This window comes from Polypterus senegalus, chromosome 14 (assembly GCF_016835505.1).
Source record: "Polypterus senegalus isolate Bchr_013 chromosome 14, ASM1683550v1, whole genome shotgun sequence".
Classification (NCBI taxonomy): domain Eukaryota; kingdom Metazoa; phylum Chordata; class Cladistia; order Polypteriformes; family Polypteridae; genus Polypterus; species Polypterus senegalus.
This window is the reverse complement of record NC_053167.1, coordinates 3,997,184-4,014,090: the sequence shown is the minus strand read 5'-3', so window position 1 is coordinate 4,014,090 and position 16,907 is coordinate 3,997,184. Positions and strand designations below refer to the sequence as shown.

General features: G+C 36.4%; 1 protein-coding gene across 1 annotated transcript in view; it reads left to right on the top strand.

Moving 5' to 3' along the window:
* Positions 1-16,907, top strand: part of LOC120514749 (serine/threonine-protein kinase 4-like) — an 82,293-nt gene that overhangs the window by 24,888 nt on the left and 40,498 nt on the right. Inside the window, exons 3-8 of the mRNA XM_039735276.1 lie at positions 6,598-6,726; positions 7,694-7,808; positions 10,057-10,221; positions 12,754-12,921; positions 15,348-15,485; positions 15,680-15,805. Of these exons, the coding sequence (XP_039591210.1) occupies positions 6,598-6,726; positions 7,694-7,808; positions 10,057-10,221; positions 12,754-12,921; positions 15,348-15,485; positions 15,680-15,805 (841 nt within the window). The remainder of the gene's footprint in view (positions 1-6,597; positions 6,727-7,693; positions 7,809-10,056; positions 10,222-12,753; positions 12,922-15,347; positions 15,486-15,679; positions 15,806-16,907) is intronic.

Genomic DNA, 16,907 nt, shown 5'->3' with positions numbered 1-16,907 from the left:
CTGTCAACAGAACAACACGCTGTGAGCCTGCTGTTTCCCTGCCCCGGCAACAGACAATCTTACACAGACGCTGCAATCGTGCTTCAGGACGCACTTCAGCGTGATGTTCCCATTGGGTGGGGGATCCCAAAAGAGTTCAGAAACCTCTCAATATGAAGAAGAAGAAAAGGATGATTCGGCTTTTGATTGATAATAGTGCTGCTCACAACATGCTTCTGCATTTAGATAATGTTTGCGTTGAATTCCTCCCACCCAATTGCACAGCAGTGCTTCAGCCATTGGGTTTGGGCATCATTCGTACCCTGAAAGTTTATTATCGCAAAGAAATGTTGAGAAAAATTCTCGTCAACATAACTTGTAGACAGGAAGAAATTAAAATAATGCGAAAAAATCTATTGAAGCTGTTTCCATTTCCAACATCCTGTCTTTGTGAGGCAGCGTTTTCTGCAGTGACAGCAACCAAAACAAGATTACAGAGTAGACTGAACCTAAGCAACACACTTCGCATGTCACTGTCTTCCATCGTCCCCAGATGGGGTTGTCTGGTTGCAGGAAAACAAGCTCAGGGCTCCTACTGATTCTGCTTTATGGTAGGCTGTATAATTTCTGTTAAGATATTATAACTTAATAATAATAATAATAGAAATGTAATGTAAATTGTGTATAAAACTGTCCTACGAACCTGCCCCTAATCCTCGCCCCCGCCACTCCCAATATAACCAGTCCGTAGACAAATTTGCTTCTAGTAAAGCAGTCCTTGGTGTCAAAAAGGTTGAGGACCACTGATCTAGTACATTCAACCAAATATTAAAAATAATCTGAATATTTATTTTTGTTTGTCCAATTAATTCTGTGCCCCTGAAAATTTGTATGTAATTCATAAATTGCACATACAATATTTTGGTTAAACCCCTTAAATTACAGCTGAATATCACATGTTGTTTGCTTCATTTCAAATGCATTGTGGTGATGTACAGAGCAAAAATTATAAAAATAATTATGTCACTATCCAAATACTTATGAACCTAAATTGTATTGTGCTACAGTATATCAAAACACTTAACTAGTGAGAGTGAAAATGATCAATCATGATTTAGGGTTAAGTCTTTAAACTCCTCCTAACATCTCATTTGCATTACATTAAGTTAAAACAAAAGATACTTTTTTGTAACTGATGAATTTGTAATAAAGAACTCAGTAATGTATAATCTTCATAACTGCTCCTAAAGTGAAGAGCTGAATAATATGGAATGGCCTCCGAGTACAGCTGCTTCTTCTTGAGAAGCGCCTGATAAGTTGATTTGAGCATGTAGTTCCAATGTCTTTTAGAATTCTTTTCACAAGGGATATACAAGGCACAGCTCACCAAAAGAAGACCTGGGACCTCATGTATAAAAAAACCTTGCTTAGATTCAGTACTCAAATTTTGCTTACACTAGAAAGGCAAACGTGGCGTGCACAAAAAAAATAAATCTATACTAATAAAAGGCAAAGCCCTCACTGACTCACACACTCATCACTAATTCTCCAACTTCCCGTGTAGGTAGAAGGCTGAAATTTGGCAGGCTCATTCCTTACAGCTTACTTACAAAAGTTAAGCAGGTTTCATTTCGAAATTCTACGCATAACGGTCGACAATGTCCGACATATTGAACTTTCTTATTTTATGGCCCCATCTTCATGAAATTTCGTAGGCGGCTTCCCTGCGCTAACCGAAACCAATGTACGTACTTATTACGGTGGTATGACGCCACTGTCGGCTGCCATATTGAACTTTCCAACGTCACTAACTCTCCAACTTCCCATGTAGGTAGAAAGCTGACCCCATCTTCACGAAATTTGCTAGGCGGCTTCCCTGCGCTAACCGAAATTGATGTACGTACTTACTTCGGTGGTATGACACCACTGTCAGCCGCCACATTGAACTTTCCAACGTCACTAATTCTCCAACTACCTGTGTAGGTAGAAGGCTGCAATTTGGCAGGCTCATTCCTTACAGCTTACTTACAAAAATTAAGTGGGTTTCATTTAGAAATTCTACGCATAATGGTCGACAACGTCCGCCATGTTGAACTTTTTTATTTATGGCCCCATCTTCACAAAATTTGGTAGGCGGCTTCCCTGCGCTAACCGAAACCGATATATGTACTTCTTTCAGTGGTATGACGCCACTGTCGGGCGCCATATTGAACTTTCCAATGGTCTTTGTTACTTATGAGCCTATCTTTAAGACATTTGGTACGTGGGTTCCGAACACTAACTGAATCCTACTTATGTACATACAGTATATACTTCCATAGCCTGCAGCTCGGTCACCGTGTGAGGCGGCGTTGGGTCGCCCATCCCAACGCTTCCCACATTGTTGGCTGCCTGCCAATATAAGGTCGTCCGTCGCTCCGGTCTCTACATTCCCTTCCTTGCTTCACCACGGGATTCACGTCTCCCTGCTGATAACTACAGCCTTTTTATTTAATCCATGGCTTCTCCACTGTTTTATTGTTCGTTTATTACGATTATAGTTATTGTGTAGGCATTTTAGACTTACTTTACATTGTTCAGGTACCCATTTCCTTTTCCAACCGTACCCCTATTAACATGTCTATCGAGGTGATCACCATCGATCAAAGAACTGTCACTTACCAAGTGGTTTCCATCCCCGGAGATGGCACCTGCCTTTTCCATTCTCTGTGTTACCTATTGCACGGCCATATCAGGCTCACTCTTGATATCCAGAGGAACATTGTGTCTTATGTATTGAATGACTGGGACAGGTTCAAGGTGTGGACTAATGACAGTACAGGAGATACTTATACTACACAGGAGCACTATAAGAGTGAAATGCTTAAGCCCTTCACCTATGGTTCTGCATGTGAGTTGATGGCTGCCGCTGAATTGTTCGGTTGTCGCTTTCAAGTGTACCGAAATGGCCAAATATTTTACACCTTTCGACAACCTCCAATGCCTCTTAAACATCTTAGATTCACAGGTGACGATTTCAGTAGTGGACACTTTGATGTTTATGAATGTTTAAACTCTCAAAAGCTGGATGTGAAGTTATCGATGAAACCGGTTGTATGCTTACAACGCTTGACAGATGCCAAATGTCACTTCAACACAAGTCCTGCAAATACTGTCGTAATTGAAACAAACCATGAAACTCAAACCGATTATGACAGCAGCAATCCAAGCTGTGAGATTTGAGACAAGATTACTTTTCACATGGCCAACTGTACGTTGCATGCTCAAGAGTAAGCTCAGCGCACAGCTTGGTCATATTACAACTGGAGGGCCGAACTGACAACGTGGCATACAAAGAGATCCTTAGCAAATAATTATTGGTATACAGTAATCCCTCCTCGATCGCGGGGGTTGCGTTCCAGAACCCCCCCCGATAGATGAAAATCCGCGAAGTAGAAACCATATGTTTATATGGTTATTTTTATATATTTTAAACCCTTATAAACTCTCCCACATTGTTAACATTATTAGAGCCCTCTAGACATGAAATAACACCCTTTAGTCAAAAGTTTAAACTGTGCTCCATTACAAGACAGAGATGACAGTTATTTCTCGCAATTAAAAGAATGCAAACATATATTCCTCTTCAAAGAATGCATGTCATAAGCAGAGAATGTCAGAGAGAGAGAGAGCGAGAGAGAGGCCGCGAGAGTAAAGCATACAATCAAAAAATCAATACGTGCTTTTGTGCTTTTAAGTATGCCGAAGCACTGTGATAAAGCGACATTTTGTGGAGGAGCGTCCGGATCCTCTAGGCAAACAGCCCCTCTGCTCATATCCCCTCCGTCAGGCAGAGAGAGTGAGAGAGACAGAAAAAAAGCAAACAATCAAGCACCACGCGGGAAGCATATCGTATATCTTTGAGGAGTTTTATTTAATATGTAATACATGCTGTGATTGGGTAGCTTCTAAGCCATCCGCCAATAGTGTCCCTTGTATGAAATCAACTGAGCAAACAAACTGAGGAAGCATGTACCATAAATTAAGACACATTGTTCGCAGACATCCGTGAACAAGCAAAAAATCTGTGATATATATTTAGGTATGCTTACATTTAATATCCGCGATGGAGTGAAGCCGCGAATGTCGAAGCACGATATAGCGAGGGATCACTGTATTTTCCTTTAGTTTTAAAAATGTTTAATTTTCTTCTTAATGAAAATTTTAAGGCAGTACTTCGCCACTGCGAAGCGCGGGTATTTTGCTAGTTGGATTCATATAATTGTACACACACACCACATGCCACTTCAAGTTCCTTTGTAAACCTCACCTCAAACCAACTCAAAACTATGCACACCTGCTCATGCTTTTAGCCACTCCCCATCACCCCCACCAGTAACCATTAAGGCTTAACAAACACTTTTTGAATATCTTTGATGTATTACTATAGTCTGTCCTGCCTAAAGCAACTATCTCTTGCATGTTGCTGATGCTTAAAACGGATAGAGATAGAGATAATTTTCAATTATAAGTTACTTTCTGATTTAGCTGAAAATCTACAGAGATTATTTTAACTTTTGTATGTTGTATGCAGTATTTTCAACTTTTACACAGTTATTAGATACTCCTGTTGGCAAAACACATCCACATGAGCAATTGAAACAGTAGTGTGAGGCTGTGGCTTATGCCTATCTGTACAAACGGGTTGTGGCTGTCTGAGTAAATCTCCATGACATGTTACACATACCCTTGTTGCAAAATAATTAAAAAACAAAATGTGTCATCTGCCTCTTTGATGAAGCAGATAAATAACAGAAAATGATCCATCTTTTAATTCAGTTAACTAAGTTGTACCCAAACGTTACACTCTGTACACTTTCTAATTTGTTAAAATAAGACATGGCTGATTTTGCCACAATTGAAATATATAGACAAAATCGCAATGTTTTCTATAATTTTAAATATCATTAACAGTATTTGTGATGATGACTTGCTTATAAACTGGTTTATAAAATAATTTAGACTTCCTAGAGCCATCCACTTGGAGTTGTGTGCTGAATTGAAGCATACATTACAGAGACCGTCACGCAAAAATCAAATGATCCCTTTTTTGTTACTGGTTTTAATATCTGGGTTTAAAAAAAAAAAAAAAAAAGAGATGCAGCCATTAGAATGTGACTGACACATTATTGAAATGCTCAGTGCAACAAAATTTTCTGTTCACTTCATTACCCTGCTAACGCCAAAAGAAAAATCTGCATAGGGCTCTCATCAAGCGCAAACAGGAATATCAGCAGAGTTTCTATGCAGCCTTCGTCAATTTTCGTAAAGTGTTAACTCAGTCCTCCTGAAACTTCACATGATCCCCCCAAAGTTGTTGAATATCATGGCCAGCCTATACACTGGTACTATGAGTCCTGTTCAGGGAGGAGGCAGAACCTTTGTGTGTTTCCCAGTTAATTCTGAGTTTCTTCAGGGGTATGTTCCTGCTCTGTTCAGTGCTTGCATGGATTGGGTGTTGAGCAGGATCGTGGGGTCCAGTGACTTTGGGTCATCCGTTGGTGAAGAGACATTCACTGATCTTAATTTTGCTGATAATACTGCCATCTTTACGGAGTCAATGGAGGCTTTGATCGGGGCTTTCGAGAGACTGAGTGATGAGTATGTATGTTTGGACTTGCAAGTGCCTTGGTTAAAAACCAACATCCAGGCCTTTGATGACCTCTTGGGCACAGTCATCAACGTTATGTCTGTCTGCGGAGGGAAAATCAACTTTGTCAAGAGGTTTACTTACCTCAGCAGCATCATTCATGTTTCAGGTGACCCTGCCTATGAAGTCGGTAGACGGATTGGGAGAGCATTGGGGGGTCATGAGGTTGCTGGAAAGGGGTGTGTGGCACTCTGCAAAAGGATCAAGGCCCAAGTCTTTAGAGTCCTGGTTCTTCCTGTTTTGCTATATGGTTGCGAGACATGGATGCTATCCAGTGACCTGAGATGAAGACTAGACTCCTTCGGTAGTGTGTCTCTCTTTGGAGAATCCTTGAGTACCGCATGTTTGACTTATGTCGAACAAGCTGTTTCTCATGGAGTCTTGAATGAGTCACATTACCTGCATTGTGAGGGAGCATTAGTTAGAATATTATGACCATATGGCAGGATTCCTCAAGGGTGATCTGGTTCGCAAGATCGTCATTGTTGAGGACCTGAGTGACTGGACCAGGCCAGGGGGACTCCCATGTAACACCTGGCTGCAGCTGATAAATGGTCATTTCTGGAGGGAAGGACTGGAACGCGTCTCTGCCTGGGGGGTTTCCAAACGAGATCCTGAGCAGTATAGTCGTGTCTAGACTGTTGAGGAAGATGCAATGTTCTGGCCTGTGCTGCTTAGCATGATACCATTTAAGCTATCACCAGGAAAACTCGGTCAGCAATGAAGTATTTGTTCTGTATAGCCTTTTTTCATATCCCTTTTACCCATCAAAGCTTTGAAATGTAATTTTACTCCATTTATTTACTTTATAGATTTTTTTCTCCCCTTTTTCTTTCTCCTATTTCTTTCTGATAGTCTGAAAGATTTTATAGGTTGCTTCTTATGTTAAAATAATTTTTATAGTAAATCGTTCGTCTTGTTTTCTACAGGTCCTATGGCAGTGTGTTTAAAGCTAATTACAAAGAAACTGGAGAGATTGTAGCAATAAAACAGGTTCCTGTTGAGTCTGACTTACAAGAAATAATAAAAGAAATCTCAATAATGCAGCAGTGTAACAGGTATGATTACATAAATTGCATTGAAACTGCATTTTGTGTTGAATGATGTGTATTTTGTGTTTTAACCTGAACCAGTATTACAAATAGTGGTGATTTTCTTCAATAACTAAATTGACACTCAACAGAACAGACTGCTTAATCTTTTTTTTTTTCAATTGATAAAATTGCTTGTAATTGATAAAGTGAAAAAAGAATACAGTAATATAATACCAACACTAATATCTGCTCCCCCACCAGCACTCACCCTGTCTGTGATGACTATTTAACCAGAAACAATAAAGGGGGAGAGAATTGATGGGTAAACTGGCACACACACCAAACAGGAGCACAAGTCGAAGTAAGCAATAAAAAGAAATGAAAACAAGGAAAGGTGGAAAGGAGAAACTGCCTCGTGAAGCAACTCCACACCAGCTCTTTACTAACTGAACAGCATGAAGCCAGTTGTGGATAGTAGAGCCAGAAGAGTTGTTGATCTAGAATGCAGAAAGTTCAAAAAGGGAATGATTGTTAAATAAAGATTTAGATTTCCAGTGAGAGGCTAAAAGCAATTTAGCTTTAATTGTTGAAATCACTAAAAGCCTCTGCTGGGAAACAGAAAGGGAAAATGAGGAAAGAGAATAAAGGTCTAGGAGGAGAAGAAAATGAGTGGACAAAGGAACGGGGAAAGAAAGAATCGCAGAGAGGGGTGTGATGGTCAATTTTGTAGACTTGTCCTGTTACACTTACTTCACATCAGTCGCCAGACTGATGTTAATCGATTATGTTGAACCTCTTTGTAAGTTGCTTTGGGTAGAAGTGTCTGCTAAGCAAATTAAATGTTAATATATATGGCATGTAGAATTGGGCATAGTACTCTTTTAGAAATGTTCTTTTTCTCTGTACTATAAATGATGGGGTTCTTACCCATATAATGATGTGTGTGATTGTTCCCAACAATTCATTTTAATTATTGTTTTGTTCCTTACAGTCCACATGTTGTACGTTACTATGGAAGCTATTTCAAGAACACAGATTTGTGGATTGTAATGGAATACTGTGGTGCTGGATCTGTATCTGACCTAATCAGGCTTAGAAACAAAACGGTAAGTAACCTGTTTTCATCGAAAGCAGGCATTTTAATTGCGTTTGGGTAATATTGCAGTGTCTTTCAGCATTTTATACATACTATTATTGGAGTCTGCGGCAACTTTGGTCTCCTGGTCCTTTTTTAATATGAATTAGATCAGTTGACTCAAGTTATTATTTTAAAAAACAACTTAAAACACATTTTTTTCAGAAAGAGATTTAAGTGACCCTGACAATGACATTCTGACCATTTCTTTCAGCTTACCTCTCTGTCCAGATGTACAGAATGATTTGCATTTGTTTCACAAATTCTTTTATTTGTTCTGGATTTCTTGTAGTATTTGCAGTTTTTTATTGTATGTTGTTCTGATTTAAAGCTTTTGTTTCCTGCATTTATTTGGTCTTTTATACAAATATAATTTTGAATCCAGTGTTTTTCATTCTGAAATTCTATGAAGCAATTTGAAAATGGGGAAATGGGCTATATAAATAAAATGTGGTTGTATTATTATTATTACTAGGGGGTTCCCCCCTGCTCGTTTCTCTCACCAAACCCCCCGCCCTGCACTATGTGCTAGCCACTTTGTGTCTCTGCAGCTCGTGTTGTGAAGAGTGGGGCTGAACACACCCCGAGGAGATGAGGTCACTCATCCGAAACCCCCTCTTAAATGGTGATACAGTGGGAAACAAGTACAGGGTTTTTTTTGTTTTTTTTTTAAAACCTCCTCTTTGCTCGATCAGCTGCTGGATTGCTGCTGTGCTGTGTAATCTGCATCTCGCGCGGTGCTTCGAACATTTAAAAGCCTGTACAGCAGCTGTCCTACTCTTTGTCTTTTATTTCCGGCCCTAGTTAAATCTTTTGGCACAAAGTCTCATATCACTTGGACGTGAGATCTTGATATTTTTTTAGTTTATAATTTAAAAATGGAATAAGAATCTGAAAATCTAACAACTTCACATTAAAGTTCAATAAATTCTGAAAAGAATGATACCAAACATATATGTGTAGGTTTTAAAATAAGCCTGATTTAAAGCATGACAAAAAACATGACATAAAAAGTCACATAAAATCATTGCACAAAATTGTGGCACTTTTAGGCTTAGGATTTTGTATATAGAGAGTAGATTACTACTTAAATCAACTAAAGTGATCCTTACAAAACAAAATCTAACAGGAGAACTACACTATGTTAATCTATAAAGCTGGACCAACAGAAGCACCTAAATTGTATTCGGTCTGAAAAGTATATGCATAGAGCTTATATTGTGATGTGCCATAACGGTGATCATTTTTAATTATTTTAAAACTTACATCTTTGGCCATACCACCAATCCCTGGCTATTACAATGGATTTCTCCAGTATATGTATGATTCCAACCAGTATACCAAATATCACTGTTACTGGATTTGGAGCGATTGTGACGCCAAGGTTATTTAAGAAGTATGTAAAGGTTTTTGTCCAAAATTATGTTAATTTAGAGCATTCCCAGAACACATGGCCTTGTGATGCTGGAGCTAAATGGCAATGCTCACTGGTAGGGTCTTACTCTGAGTATATCTTTGACAATTTTAAACAAAGCAAATATGATCGATGACAGAACTTTAGTTGAATTATGTATGAAATGCTCGGCACATATGAAACAGAGTGTATTATAAATATGACTAAATTCAATTCCTGTTCTGCCAATTGAAAGCTCCTTTTCCACTGTTCCCTAGGAAGGTTGATGAGAAGATTTTTTTTAAATATTTTTGTATGTCCAGTATGGCCCCTGAGTTTGATATACTATAGGTACAAGATGTGGAAAGTTGAGTAGATTTCTTGTAATAGATGTGCTGATTTGCATATAGGCTAGGAACTGTGTAGCTGAAAGTTAAATTTAGAGGAAAATCATTCGTAATACACAAATGTACGCATTTAAATCTTCTATTTGATGGTAAATTTACAGATTCAAAAAAACAAACATACATAATATACATTTTTGTGTGCTCTTAAATCTTATCAGCTGGCTGTTTTAAGAGGGATTGTTCATTATATGTTTTCTCCTTATTAATTATCATCAAAATATTTAACAACAATGAACAAAGCAACATATTTGTGTAAGAGTGAAAAACAAATCCATAAGTTTTCGAAGGGTTAACCTGTAGTGTAAAATTGAGTTTTTAAGTTAGATAGCTGGATATTGCAAAAGACAGCATACTATTGGAGTTGTTTAAGAAGAGCAGAATATTTTATTGGAGTATTCTAATTGTTTGACTATTTTCAGCTGAATGAAGAAGAAATTGCTACAGTGTTACAGTCAACATTGAAAGGACTAGAGTACCTGCACTTTATGAGGAAAATCCACAGAGACATCAAAGCAGGCAACATACTTCTTAATTCAGAGGGTCAGGCAAAGCTAGCTGACTTTGGAGTGGCTGGCCAGCTAACGGTAAGGAGCAGTGTTTTGTTATATTTAGAGAAACCAAAATTAGAGTCCATCTTATAAATATTTTTATGTAGCAGACTAACAGATACAAGTTATGGTCCCAGTGATTTATGATTATTTTTTATTAAAATGAGTATTTAAACTGAGGACTTTACATGTTACGTATTTGTAAGAAAATATTTTTTTTAAAAGGAAAATTAATGAAAAGTTCAAAAACAGCATTAATGATCTTTTTAAATGTAAAATTTATTCAAGCAACAAAAAGTCTAATCTAACATTACTGTCTGTTTGCATGCGTTACGAGTCATGTCTAATGAGGTTATTCTATATGCATACAGGTTTATGTAGACTTTGTTCTCCCAGAGAGAAATCTCTATGTAGCAGAAATATATAATCCAAAGATACTAAAATAAGCAGAGACCACAAATTATATCCATATTTACAGTCTAAGCATTTATCTAGGATACTGTATATATACAGGGAAAGTATTTCTAGAATTTGTAGGACAAAATGGAATTGGCTTATTTTTCTTTGGCATGCATCAGAGGTGGCCACCTTCGATCCTGGAGAGACACAGTGGCTACAGGTTTTAATTCCAACCATTTGCTTAATTAGTGACTAATATTTGCTACTAATTAACTTAATTTAATTTGTTTGCAATTTAAGACTCATACCCTTTAAATGAGGGTTGAGCAACGTCAGTCTTGAAGGGCAGCTGTGGCTTCAGGTTTTTGTTCCAACCCATTTGATCCATTAGAAATCATTCATTGCTGATGAAGCACTCATTGCTCAAGTGACATTTTTCTGCTTCATTTTAGTTGTCTCACTTGATAAGATTTTTGAACATTTAATTGCTTATTTTAGTCGTAAAACAAGGACTATAGCTTTTGAACTGCTCCTTACTAGCAATAAGATGCAAATGACAAAGGAACCAGCTGATCTGGCTTGTCTCCATTTCCACCTGTGTGTTCATCATTCACTATTTGGTTTAATTAAGTACTAAGAAAGAAACTGAAGAAAAAGTGAAGAACTGAAAATTACTCAGCCGTTTTAGGCTTCAAATCACTTGGGTGATGCATGTATCATTACAAAAATAAAAAAAAATATGATTTAAGAATGAACTGAAATGGTAGACTTAAAACATTAACAAGCCATGAAATTAAATAAAATCTGTTATTGGTGAAGATTGGCATTTAAATAAGCAACTGGGTTAGAGCAAAAACCTGTAGCCAATGCGGCTCATCAGGATCAGAGTTGGCCATCCTTGGCATGGATCATGAGAATTTCAGTGTGGCTCTGAAATCTTTGCACGCTTTTCTATTCAAAGAACAAATTGCAATAAGAACATATCTAATGAAAGTTGGTCTATAGACAATCCATTAAAATTAGCACTAAACCAACCTTAGAAAGCTATATGACAAGTGAGACCCTTCTATGGTGGTTTTCATATACAATAAAACGGAAAATGAAGTTCAGATTTTCAGCACAGGCTGGTGCACGTGCTTTAGAATTATATGAATGTTGGCCAAATTCTGAAAAAAACTTTTGAACAGAATTTTACAAAGACAAATTGATATTTTTTCAATACTAGATAATGTAAAACATCACTTTCACCTCTGAGTTACAGAAAGTGATTTGGGATTAATCCAGTTGAGCAAACTAAATATTTGTGAAAGTAGTGTGGTATAGCATATTGCAGCAAATTCTTCATAGCCCACTGTTGTCCCATCTGGTGGTTCTTCAAGTGTAGGTAGCTAAAGCAGATGAAGGAAGATGGGTGGAATGCTATTGACAGTTTCAGGATTTTATATAAAAACAAAAGTGTGTCACTGGTGGAAAATTGTATTTCCAGCATAGTAGTTCAAGGGATGCACATACATTATGAATACAGACATCTCTAATCATTCCAATATTAATTTCTATAGACTAAATCTGTATCTTTTATCTTCATTGCTTCTGTATCTTTAATATAGATAGATATTTATTATCATTCATAATCTGTCTATCCAGAAATTTTCTTTTACACCTTTTGAAATTTTTTACCCAAAAATCACTATCCAAATTGAAAACTTGCTCTTTCAAAACTGCACACAAAATAATTTCACATCTTGTGCCAGTGAAACTTTTTAAAATGTGAAGGAATTTAGAGTGTGCTGCAGTAGCTTTTCAGCTGTTCGTAGGGTTGCCTGTTGTGCTGTTTCTATTTAATAGTGTTGTGCTTTTGTAATGTTACTTTTACCCCATTATTAACTAAAATGTCTACAAAACAATGGATATGCATTTATTTTATGTTTTCATTGTTTATTTACATTATAGTGCATATTCATTTGGTTCATTCAGTGCTATTTGTGTTTTATATTGGTGATATGATAAAACTTGATGAAAATGTTCAGGAACAGTACAGTTTGAAATGTTCAGTACTACTGAAATATATAATTTGGTAATTGGTGTTTTATCACTATCATTTCATATTACTATCCTTTATAAGTAAGTATTGCTTTTAGAAGCTAAGTTATTAATTACTTTGTGATGCAGGACACCATGGCCAAGCGCAATACAGTCATTGGAACACCATTCTGGATGGCACCAGAAGTCATACAGGAGATTGGCTACAACTGTGTAGCTGACATCTGGTCCTTGGGGATAACAGCTATTGAAATGGCGGAAGGGAAGCCACCATATGCGGACATTCATCCAATGCGTGTAAGTATACCATGCATCCAAGAACACTTTACTGAGTGGCGTAAATGCATCATTTTCTACAATTATCAAAAAGTTACATTTACTTTATTAAGTAAAATGTAATTCTAGAATATCCTAGATAATTTTTTTTTGGTTTTTTTTTAATTAAATAATTCAAACTTGCATTCATCTTCATTATATTTTGAATGTACACATGTGGTAAATTGCCTTTGGTCATTTTAAGTATTATATTTTAAAAGTTATTTGAATGAAACTACTGGAAAAATACATTGTATACTTACAGTGATGCTTTGCCCTACTTGTAAAGTATCTATCTATCTATCTATCTATCTATCTATCTATCTATCTATCTATCTATCTATCTAAATTAGGATGAATGGTGGCTTTAAGAGATATCGAATAGTTTTATTTACAGAAAAGTAGCATTATTTTACAAAGTAGCTGCTTATTAACAGTAGTTCATCACAACCAAAGACAGCAATTTACAGTTTTTCTTTTATATTGAAAACCATTTAAATGTTTAAATAAAGTATTATGTGAAGAATAATGAATAATAATGTGTTTTCTTCATTTTTGGAAAAAAAAACTTGCTTAGATATACATTTTCCAATTTGCAGACCTCATCAACGTGTCACTTGGCTAGGCAATGCAGACATCAAGGTTTTTGGCTATGCATTAATACCTCAGTTAAGAAGGTCCTCTGAGAAACAAGCTCCTTTACAGCAAATTCATTGTAAAACAACACTATAGTGCATTAGATACCTGTCCACTAGAGGGCCATGGAAGTCATTTTGCAGCCTTCCTATATGGAATAATCATCATTTGTCGTTGATATCATAAGTACTTTATAGAATGTAAATTTATTATATGCAAGCGCTTAAAAGTATTTGATGCAAACTGTGGATATTAATATTTTTATACACTAGTAAATATAATTTGCCCATTTTTTCATTGTATCAACATATTGTAATATCTTCAGAGACTAAAATGCAGATTTTAAACAGCAGAAAAGCTGGCTTAAAGAAATGCAATGTAGCAGGGTCATTTGAGTTAGCAGCTGGTCGGTGTAGAGCAGGAAGAGGGGCTGCTGATAGACATCCCTAACCTGTATGTCGCCTCTGCTCAAATCGATTGGCCTGGTTGCATGGAATCTGGTGAGTCTCCTTAAAGACCTTGGTATGTTTTATCTCATGGAGTTGGAGAAAGTGAGGCAGATGGTGTTACGTCTAACCCCAAGTGAGCGATATTATGTGGAGACAACAGCGTGAATGTGCAGTTAGGGAGTAAGGCAGCTGAGAATTCATGGCTCAACATGGAAGGAACCATGAATGGAAAAATGGAGATTTGGGATTCTGAAAGTGGAGATAAAGGCATCTGTGATACCTCTGATAATGAAATTTTTTCTCTTGTGATGCCTCCTTCTTTTCAAAGGATATAAAATCCTTTTGGGGAAGGTTCTCTTGACATTTCACCTTAGGAAAACTTGTAAGAAACAATATTCTAAAGTTTTTCTGATTTAGCTTTGGCGTGTGTCCTTAACTTACAAAATCTTCAGAAATTCTGAATTATTATACATATATTTTGGAGATGTAGCAGAGTGCCCCACACATTTTTGGTGTAGTAAACTTGAAGAAATTCAAAGATACTTGCATGAAAGCTAAGCATTTTCAGTCTCTATTAGAATTATGGTTGCTTTAAAGATAAAAATTTGCCCTTCCATTCGTGTATCACGACATACTAGATGTCTTATTTTTAAGATATTCATGCCATTCCAATTTGTATGCCTTCCAAAGGACAATATTTAATTACCTTGTGCTCCTTCAAGGAAAAGAAAATTCTGTGGGGAGAGTTTTGTTGGTCAATGGTGATGCTAGTTTTTAAGAAACTACGATTTAAGTTTAGAAAATAATAAAACTTGAAAAGGAGAACCACAATTTGAAATATTTTCCAGTATTGTTTATCATTGCCAAACATCAGAAAAATTGGGTTAAATTGATCTATTCATTAATTACCATACACTTCTCAAAGAAGGCTTTGCACATTACTAATAAAAGATGTAGGCATGTTTCTGTTGATATGGTTAACTACAGAGCTTATGGCTCATGTAAAATAATGTCTTATTTTATGTTATGTCTCAATTTGTGGTCCAATGAGAAGGGAAAATACCACTTCAACCTTTGACTGCTGTTTTTATCGGGATTTTTTCTCCTCCTTCCTAATAAGATGCCATTTCCTGTCCTTATATAATTTTTTTTTTTTTTTTTACAGATGACTTGTTTCTTTTTTGATTTCTTCAATGTAGAGGCACAGCCTGCTGCATGATTTAGTTTATGTTAATTTAATTCTATACATATAATAGGCACCTACCTACTATCAAAGGTTTATGTACTGTGTCTCTGCATTCTTTTTTACATTTTCTAATTCAGGCAATTTTCATGATCCCTACAAATCCTCCTCCAACATTCAAGAATTCAGAGGACTGGTCTGAAAATTTTAGGGAATTTGTCAAGCAGTGCCTAGTTAAGAGGCCTGAAGAGCGAGCAACAGCTACCCAGCTATTGCAGGTGAGAGGCCGGTAAAAAAAAAAAATATGCAAAGCAAAATTTTAGAATTATAATGACATGATCAATAAAACTATTAACAATGAAGCATCCTTTTAAGCCTCACTATTTTTTTGCCTAATTATAAGGGCAAATCACAATGAATGGTAAATATATTTGGTTAATAATTTTAAAGTCTTTTGATTTGTTTTTGGTAGCATCCATTTATAAAAAATGCCAAACCCAATTCAATCCTCCGTGCTTTGATCAACGAGGCCATGGAAATCAAAAACAAACGACAAGAAGAAAAGCAGAGGGAGCTGGATCAAGATGACGATGACACGGTATAGTTTTTGAAGTTTATTTACTAATTTTTTAGAATCATGGGGCACAAATTTTTGTCCATACATTATTTATTCCATGTTTTCTTAAAATTAAAAAAGTGAAAACTGTATATCTGGAGCAGCTTGTATATCAACATTTAGACTAAGAAAGTATTCACAAAATGCAAGAGCTAAAAGAATATAAAGTTGTGCAGACAGAATTTGAGCTCTGTTACTTTCTGTTTAGAATTGTTTTGCTTAATACCATTAACTTCCATTTGGATGAAGCCTTAATATGTATGATTGTATGTTCATGCATGTGTGTGTAGATCTTTACTTGTATATACAAGTCTTAATTATCATAAATATTCTTAAATAAGGATAATGTGGAGGGTTGCAACTTTCAAGATCAATGCCTAAAATAATTTCATAATTAGAAGAATATGTTTGTTTTTTTTAATGCATGTGGGTTGTAAATCTGTTTGGAACACTGACTGAGTAGTAACATCACAAATGCTTGTATGTACCTTAAGTTATTTGTGGATGCTCTAAGACTGAGCAGTGCTGTAAAGGGTGAGGTGGAGTATGCTTAGAGTATTCATGCATGAAAATTCTGAGATACAAATCAGCCAGGTAGCACAAATAAGCTAGTGACATCCCCATCCAGCTTGGCTTCAATAGCTCTGTGATGTTATGCTGGACTCACAAGGCATCATGGAGTACTGGGGGAAAAAAAGACTAAGCTGGCTGAATGGCTAACTTTCATGGAAAAATTAATCATACAAGGTTACTGGTGAACCCTACAAAATCAGTATGAAAAACACTTTGAAAAAGTTCACTGATCCACACTAGTGTACACTAGTAAGTCAACTTGTCTTGCAGCTTGCTACAGGAATATGCTTTTACTTGGAATATGCAATTGTTTATTTACAAAGTTATGTATTAAAGATATAAATATAAATATTTCCTACTGAGTGAATTGGCCCAGTATGATTAACTGTTGTATATGTGAGCTTGTCCTATGTTGGAAATCCTGAGTTGGTTTCCGACTTCTCCCCTGTAGTGCATAGATAGTGTAGAAGAAAGCAAGCAAGCTTTACCTTTTGGCTGGAGAAACAGTTAC